The sequence below is a fragment of the Octodon degus genome, unplaced genomic scaffold, assembly GCF_000260255.1.
Source record: "Octodon degus isolate 3935 unplaced genomic scaffold, OctDeg1.0 scaffold00122, whole genome shotgun sequence".
NCBI lineage: Eukaryota > Metazoa > Chordata > Mammalia > Rodentia > Octodontidae > Octodon > Octodon degus.
Window position 1 is genome coordinate 3,382,711 of NW_004524698.1, and position 8,237 is coordinate 3,390,947.

The window sequence follows — 8,237 nt, forward strand, 5'->3', positions numbered from 1 at the left end:
GCGCCCGGCCGGCGCGGGAAATGGCGGGGCCCAGGCCCCCGGCGCCCGGTGACGATCGGCTCTGTGTCCCCGAGCAGACGATGAGATGTTCTCCGACATTTACAAGATCCGGGAGATCGCGGACGGGCTGTGCCTGGAGGTGGAGGGCAAGGTGAGGCGGCGGGCGCCGCGTGGGGGAGGCAGGGCCAGGCGGGCGGGCTCGGGTTTCGGCCGCTCCCCCGCCTGGGGTTGTGCAATCCTTTCCGCCGCCTCCTGGCGGAGGAGACGCTTTTCGGGCTTGGGTTTTTCTAGAAAAGTGAAGGCGGAGCTGAGCCTGGAAATAGGTCCGCCGCCACGACGCCCATCCTCCTTCCGGGCTGTGCCTGAGAAGACCCGGGTCGGAGTCCCAGGCCAAGCGTGTGTCTGTTGTTGCTTGAGCCGTGACAGCTCGAGCACCCACATCTGTGGACAGCCTCCACTTTGTGGCAGTGACCTCATTGTCGTTCCGGTCCACGATTATTGATAGGTCAGGTTGTTTCTGGGGAACTGGTTTTTCAACGAGAACTAGTAATTTTGGGTGAGAACATGTTGGGTACCGAGCCTAAACTAGTATAAGAGGTATTTTAGAGATTTTTTTTTTCCCCTCTTACAAACAAACTGCTTTTTCTTAATACAGATGGTCAGTAGAACAGAGGGTGCCATTGACGACGCGCTCATTGGTGGCAATGCCTCCGCTGAAGGCCCAGAGGGCGAAGGCACCGAAAGCACTGTAGTCACTGGTGTAGATATTGTAATGAACCATCACTTGCAGGAAACCAGCTTCACAAAAGAGGCCTACAAGAAATACATCAAAGATTATATGAAATCGTAAGTGGCATTGGCAGTGCCTAACTGATGTCTAGGACCTTGGAGGATTTAGGAATTGGCATGTTTAGTTCTAGCAGTAGAGAATCTTGGGAAAAGCCTTTAAAAAAAAAAAAAAAAGACAAATGTAGTTGGTTTTTGCTAACAGTCTGACATGAGTATACTGGAGGATGCAGTCTAGTTGACAGTTGGGATTGCCAGGCAGAGGCTGTGTTACTGAGATATGACCCCACTATAAACAATTGCTGAAAGATCCATTCTGCAGAATAGTAGTACCTTAATTGTGTGAATATTACTCTGCTCATTGACAGCTAGCCTTTAAAGTTATGGCCTGTATTTTTTTATATTATTTTATTTTATTGGGAAACATATCAATGAGATATTTTCAAAGCTGGTTAATACGACATTTTCAATAATTAATACATTGTACATTGTTATCTTCTTAGTGGTTATCCTGTCCAAACACTTAATTAGTACAAATCTTCTCATTGAATTAAGTGAAAGTAGCTGTATATCTGACCCAACTATTCTGTATATACAAATACAAAATGGTCCTCCTTTTGTATCCCCTTTTTTTGTTTAGTCTTGTCAGAGATAATGGGTATTCTATTGGCATCTAAATACTATAGGTGCTTGAATTCAGCAAAACAATCCAACACAGTCCAGCAGTCCACAACAGTAGTAGATTATCTGCAGAATTTTATTTTTTATTTAATAAAAAAAATTGATTTTGTTCAAAATTCAATCTTTTAGTAACCTATTTACGTAAACTCTTTTAGAATCAAAGGCAAACTTGAAGAACAAAGACCAGAAAGAGTAAAACCGTTTATGACGGGGGCTGCAGAGCAAATCAAGCACATCCTTGCTAATTTCAAAAACTATCAGGTAAATATTTTAGTAGGTTGATGAATGTTACAAAGCTTTAAGAAGATTCTATGAGAATAGATTTTGTTCTTTAACAATAAAGGCTTTGTTTCTCTTAATAGCCTGTAATTAAATTGAACTTGTAGACTCAGCTGGAATCCAGAAGCTCAAAGTAGTTTTTTGCTCTTAAAATCTTGTCTTTGCTTTTTAAACCCCCACTGGCTTCTTAAATGGCAGTTTGCTGTTCTTCCTGTCAGATTGTCATAGTAGCCCAACTTTGTGTACAATTCATTGTACACTGCATGCCACTGGGTATTTCTGCTACTTGGGCTTACGAGTACTGTTATTAAGAAACTTAAGTGACCTCTTACCTATAAGGTGGTTTTTTTGTTGTTTGGGGTTTTTTTGGCAGAGATTTTTTTTTTTTTTTTTGATTACACATCACAGTCTTGCCTTAGAGATGTCTGGCTGTCTTACCTTTTGGCTGTAAGATCAGATCACCATGTGATACACTTTATTGACAGCTTTATGTTCCCAGGGTTAGATATATAAGCAAGTGGAGTTTACAAATGTTTGTGGCATCAAGAAAATGAAAATTTCTAGAAAACCTAGTGTTTTGCTGCATTGTGCTATACTATTTTAGTTGTTATTCGTGCTTTGATCAGTCTGAACTGATGTTTGAGCATTAAAAGCTTGTACTTAGTGAAAGTTCTTGATTGTGTGTGTGTGTGTGCTTTGTTGTGTTGCATTTTGCTGTGACAGGATTCGTATTTATACATAATGATCTAATTCTGAGTATTTTTTTCCCAAGTTCTTTATTGGTGCAAACATGAATCCAGATGGCATGGTTGCTCTCCTGGACTACCGTGAGGATGGTGTGACCCCATTTATGATTTTCTTTAAGGATGGTTTAGAAATGGAAAAATGTGTAAGTATCAGAAAGTGGTTTGAAATAAGTAATGTAAATATGGAGGTTTTCTAGGTATAGTTGCTTTGTGCCACTAGGGTAGTAGTTACCCAGTATAGTTTTAAAACATGGCATTGGGGCCAAGGAGATAGCTCAGTAGAATAAGCACTTGCCTGGCAAGCACAAGGGCCTGAGTTCAATCCCCGGTTCTACAAATAAATAAATAAATAAATAAATAAATAAATAAAATAAAACATGGCATCAAGCTTTTTATGGCTTTTTGTTTCCACTGGTAGTCTAAAGAGGATTGTATTTGAAATGTGAGAGATTCGTAAAGTAAATTAAGAGTCTACAGTGGGCAAAAGTTAGAACGAAATGACTTCACCAAGGTGCTTATTCAGCCAGTATGTGAAGTTTTTGTTGACAGTACCTCATGCAGGATGAGACTTATAGAAAATAGTGTACCTCTTATTTGGTAAGGATGTCCCGCATCCACTGATAGACCTTGAACAACTTGTTGTTCTTTGGGTTTGCACTAGGATGCTAAAGGAAAAAATCCCTGCGCTTTCTGTCTGTCTTTATGGCAGCCCAGATTGAATTGGGGAGTACATCTCTATGGTATAAAAGTTTAGTGCTCTTTAACTGAAGAGAATGTTAAAATAATTTTCCTTATTTTTACAGTAATGGATTCGATGGTAACCTTGGATTTATCACTTGTCATAACTAGCTGCGGCATGTCATCTACACAACACCAGGATTTTAGACAAATGGGACTGATGTCATCTTGAACGCTTCGTTTATTTTGACCGTGATTTATTTGGAGTGGAGGCATTGTTTTTAGGGAAAAAACACGTCATGTAGGTTGTCTAAAAATAAAGTGCATTTAAACTCATTTGAGAGAATGCCTCTTAGTTCAATACATATCAAACTAAGTCCATTGGTAGTGTTCATGGAGAAGATAGAACCTGGTCAGAGACCACTGCTAAAAAGCATAAGACTGCCTGCAAATAACTTCTGCAGTGGAACTACTTCTGAGACTGGAATATAAAACAAGAATCAAAGTTTTAATTCTGAGTTGCAGAGAAGGGAAAGAGACTATGTTCATAGCAGTGCCAACATTTGAAGTGGAGCCTTACATATTTCATCACCTACAATGGAAGTAGTTAACCCTGGAAGAGATTACCAAAAGAATAAAAAGACTTAACTCAGTTGGAAGCAAAGTATTGTCTGGGCTTATTTAATATAAATCCAGTAGAACAAAGTCTGGAATGGATGTCAAACTCCCTGATAATCAGAATGGGGGTTGGCAAACAGGCCTGTCTGCCGCCTCTTGGTGTACAGCTGAGGTGGTCAGAGTTGTGAATGGCTGGGGGGGGTGGAGTCACAAGAGTGCTTCATGTGCCGTGCAATTTGAATCTGTTCCGTTCGTTGGAATAGTGCCATGCTCATTAATATGGCTTGATGATTTCCACATCGCAGGAGCAGTGTGCCAGGCCTACGTGTCCTAAAGTAGCCATGGAGCCTCTTGTGAAGACAGCTTCTGCTTTAAAAGTGCAGTGTGGGGTAGCTGTTAGGCAGAGGGAAAGATTCATTGTCCAGAAAGGTCATGTATATAAGTGAATATGAAATGCACTTAATTGGCAGACCTAGAGCAGTTCTCTGCTATTAAGGTTTCCACTCCAAGTGGAAGAAAAACAGCTCATGATTTGTGGTTGTGGCATCCAGAATTAAATAGAGAAATGCATATGTAATGTTTATTTGCAGTATCGGATGAAATGCAGGGCCTCCTGTGTGCCAGGCAGGTGTTCTACTAAGTGGGCTACATTCCCATCTGTTCATTTGTTTGGTCTAATTCAAACATGAGAGCCAAGTGATTAACAGATTTGCCCTGGTGTCTGCCAAGTTCATACAAGTTGCAGTGTTCAGGTAGCTGTTAGCGCCCTCTGCTGATCAGTGAAAACCCAAGTACAGAAATTGCAAACAGTGGATAATGTGATTTGTGACTAAAATGAAGGAAAAACTGCTAGCTTGATCTAGGAAGGCAGTTTTCTGCCTCAGACATGCCAGGATGGAGATATTTTCAGTCAGTGCTGTAAAAACCAGAACAATCTGATAGGCCCTGAAATAAGATAAGCTGAAGCCCAGCTAATAAACCAGTCCTAAAAATTTCTTGAAAGCAAGGACTTCACTGAGGACGTGATCTTGGTTGTCCTGTCCTTAGTCTGAAGGTTTTCCTATAAATTCCTATTTCTGCAATTTTATTTTTTATTTTTCATTTACTTTTTCCAGCACCAGGTATTAAACTCCGACCTTGCAGGTGCTCACACTGAGCTGAGCCCCTGGCCCAGTGTTTTTTTTGACTATACCCCCGGTCCATACTATGTAATCCCGTCTGATCTTGAGCTCACTGTCTTGCCTCAGCTATGTAATGGGATTCCATAGGTGTGTTCTTAGAGCTGTGTCTACTCATCCAGATGCAGTATAGGTCTGTACATTGCATTTTATTGTGTATAGTTGTATTTCAGAAAAGACTTACAGATCCAGCGAGATAGCTCAGCAGATTAATGTGTCTGCTTAGGAAAACAGGCAAGCATGGGGACTGGTTTCATCCCAGCATCATATACTGTGACAGCCCTGTCCCCAGGGCAGGCTGAGCCAGCCAGAGTCTGGGCATAGTGGTGTATGCCTATAAACCCAGCGCCAGAGAAGCTGAAAACAGGATCATTATGAATCTGAGCTGCATAGTGAGACCCTGTAACAACCAAATACATTTTTTAAAAAAAGATTTCTAATTGATGATAAAACCTTGAGAAATTCAGGTAGTTGTCTAAAGATTGTCTCTATTTTGGACCTTTTCTGGTTATGCCCAGAATCAATTTTTTTTTTTTTTTTTTTTTTTTTTTTTAAGGAGAAAAGATGTGGCACACAGTTTGTAGAAGTTTCAAATCATAGTTCCAAGGCAGGGTGGCGCGGCAGAGGGGTATTTCAGAGGGAAACAGTTAGTGGCAGGCAGAAGGCACCAAAGCGGTGATACAGAGAAGCCGCAAAACTATTTTTCATGAGTAACAAGTGATGAGCACTTACTGCACACAGCAGAGGCACATGTCACTTTGACTTGGTGGTGGAAAGTTTCAGGCATGGGTTGTTGTAGGCCCTGGGCTTGGAGAATGTGTAGAGAACAACAGTAGAAAAAACTTTCATTGTGTTGTCTGAGAAGGCCTCTGTAACATGCCGTTTGGATACAAATAGAAAGGTGTGGAAATAGGACACGTGGACACCTGGGGGCAGACCAAGGCCAAGAGAACACATCTGCAAGGAAGGTGGCCACTGGGCTGACCCAAGAAGGCAGAGAAATGTTGCACAGACAAAAAACTACATAATTTCATTTTTAACGGATCACTTCATGACTGGGTAGCAGAGCAAAAAGCATAGGGGAATTATGTATATTCAAGTACATATTGTATGTTTGTGCCAGTACTTTTAGGTGAGAAATGGTAGAAGTAGATGGAAATAAAAATAGTAGGAATGTGCTCATGGGATAGGTGAAAGGTGAGAGGATGAATTGAAGTGTCATGCCAAGTATTGTGGCCTGAGCATCTAAAACAGCTAACAGAAGACTGAAGATGCTTTCAGTTGGATGTTAGGCTATATCTGAGAGGCTGATCTCAGTATGGTGGGGAAATCTCAGTAGATGACATGTGAAGCCACAACACTGGGTCAGATCGCTTTGAGGAGGGACAAGAGTCCTCCAGCAGATTAGTGAGCATGATGAACCAACAAAGGTGAAATAAAGAGTCAAGGGAGGGGCTGGTGAGATGGCTCAGTGGTCTAAAGCCCCTACTTAGAACAAGCTAAGCTAAGCAAAGCACAGGGACCGTGGTTCAATCCCCCAGCACCACATGCCAGCCAGCCCTGCCCCCTGGTGGGCTGAGCTGGCCACACACAGACACTAAATAAATAAATAAATATTTTAAAAAAAAAAAAAAAAAAGTCAAAGGAGAGGGCCAGGGAGGGGCCTGAGCTCAATCCCTGGTTCTGAAGAGGGAAGCATTCCAACAAAGTTCTCTGATACAAACTGGTCACAGGATGAGGGCTGAGAGCAGAAAGTTTGAAAGCTTAATTAAAAGGGACTTGAGAATAGCATATTCACAGGCAGCACATGGCCCATGAGATGTCACAGTACAAGTACATGCTTCTGTTACATTGCATCTGCCTAAGCAAAAGGTGTGTGAGTGACTCACATTTGAGTCATTAGCATTTTTTCTTAAAACTTACTTTAAGATTCATGTTTCTGTAACTTCTATTATTTCCAAATTCAAGTTAGCTAATAACTCACCATAAACTGGCAATGTTAGCAATTACTATAAAACTGCAAAAAGGGCAATCACAAATCTCAATCAACTTGAAAAAACTTAACCATCTTTGGAGGTTATGTTAATGGCTGGCATCTAGATATTCCCCCAAAGCCTCATGTGCTTAAAGGTAGAGCTTTTCAGAGGTGGCTGCATCTAGGTTGTATGAAAATGGATTAAAGGTGTGTGATAAATAATTAGTCCACTAATTGCTTTAGCATAGTTCTAGGAGCAGATAATGGGAATCACACCCTGTGTGGGTGGTACCAACCAACAGGATTGTAGCCTGAGTAGAATAAAAGGGAAAGAGGCTCCATGCTGCTGCTTGCTGCTTTCTGCCTGGCCTTCCATGAACTGTTTCTCCTCCACTCTGCCATTCCACCCTACTGTGGAGATGGGCAACTATGGAGTGAAGCCTCTACAGACTGTGAGCCAGAATGAACCTTTCCTCCTTTAACTTGTGTTAGGTATTTTGTCCCAGCAATGAGGAAAGAAAGACAATTTACATGAGCGCACGTGTGGTGTGGAGCGACCTTTGGCTGATAGAATACTCAGTAAAATGGAACTAAACTAAGAAGAATTTGAATTAATGGACACCACTCTCAGTGATTGCTGATTTATAATTAGCAGATCACTACTGCAACACACACCTCTTGATCCTGAGGTAAGCAGCCCTGGCTTTGTGGCAATTAGTGTGTGTTTCTAAAGATTTTGCCCATATGAACTAGGGATGCAAGTTGAAGCTTTGGAAACAATCCATCATTAGGATTAAATCTTTGAAATGTTCATATACACAAAAAGATGTGTTGAATTCTTTAAACTTGGGATTTACAGGTTAAGTTTAAAAGCATAATGTTGGTAGTTATTATTTATTTCACTGAATCCTTAGTCTTGGCGGCAAGGATATACATCAACTGCAGTGCACATTGGCCGCCCAGAACGGGTCTTCACTGTTGTGGAACATGTTTTTACCTACTAGATTTGTCACATTCATTTTTTAAGAGCCCATGGGCTGAGAACTTTGGTCACATGTGGTGCCATATAAATGAGCCTAAAGATCAATATTTCTGGTCCCTCCATATGCTGGATCATAAAATCTTCTGATGTGCATGTGGTTTTAGGTTGTCAATACATTTCAGTGAGGAAAAAAAATCAATATGAACCTGGTCACAAGGACTTTGCTCAAAAGAACTTGTTCACTGATGATCTCCTCCACTGCTGCCTTTTTCCTTCCTGGAATACACTTGACTTCTCCACTCATTCATACATAC

The 8,237-nt window shown here is 41.3% G+C and overlaps 1 protein-coding gene and 1 non-coding gene across 2 annotated transcripts; both read left to right on the forward strand.

Annotated features, from left to right (window-relative positions):
* The first annotated feature begins 47 nt into the window (after window positions 1-47).
* On the forward strand, window positions 48-1,764 carry Tpt1 (tumor protein, translationally-controlled 1). Its single transcript, XM_023700165.1, has 3 exons — window positions 48-151; window positions 656-846; window positions 1,623-1,764. Exons 1-3 carry the CDS (start codon window positions 86-88, stop codon window positions 1,747-1,749), a joined length of 384 nt encoding a protein of 127 aa, XP_023555933.1. The 5' UTR covers window positions 48-85; the 3' UTR covers window positions 1,750-1,764.
* A 1,336-nt stretch (window positions 1,765-3,100) lies between these two features.
* LOC111812390 lies at window positions 3,101-3,227 on the forward strand. Its single transcript, XR_002817898.1, has one exon. It is a non-coding gene; the product is annotated as a small nucleolar RNA SNORA31 (small nucleolar RNA).
* The last annotated feature ends 5,010 nt before the right edge of the window (window positions 3,228-8,237 follow it).

Bases quoted from the DNA above. Each gene is read 5' to 3' on its own strand.
- Tpt1 (XM_023700165.1), top strand. From the start codon at position 86: ATGTTCTCCGACATTTACAAGATCCGGGAGATCGCGGACGGGCTGTGC. The intron at 152-655 runs GTGAGGCGGCGG...TTCTTAATACAG, and splicing joins GCCTGGAGGTGGAGGGCAAG to ATGGTCAGTAGAACAGAGGG. The intron at 847-1,622 runs GTAAGTGGCATT...AAACTCTTTTAG, and splicing joins ATCAAAGATTATATGAAATC to AATCAAAGGCAAACTTGAAG.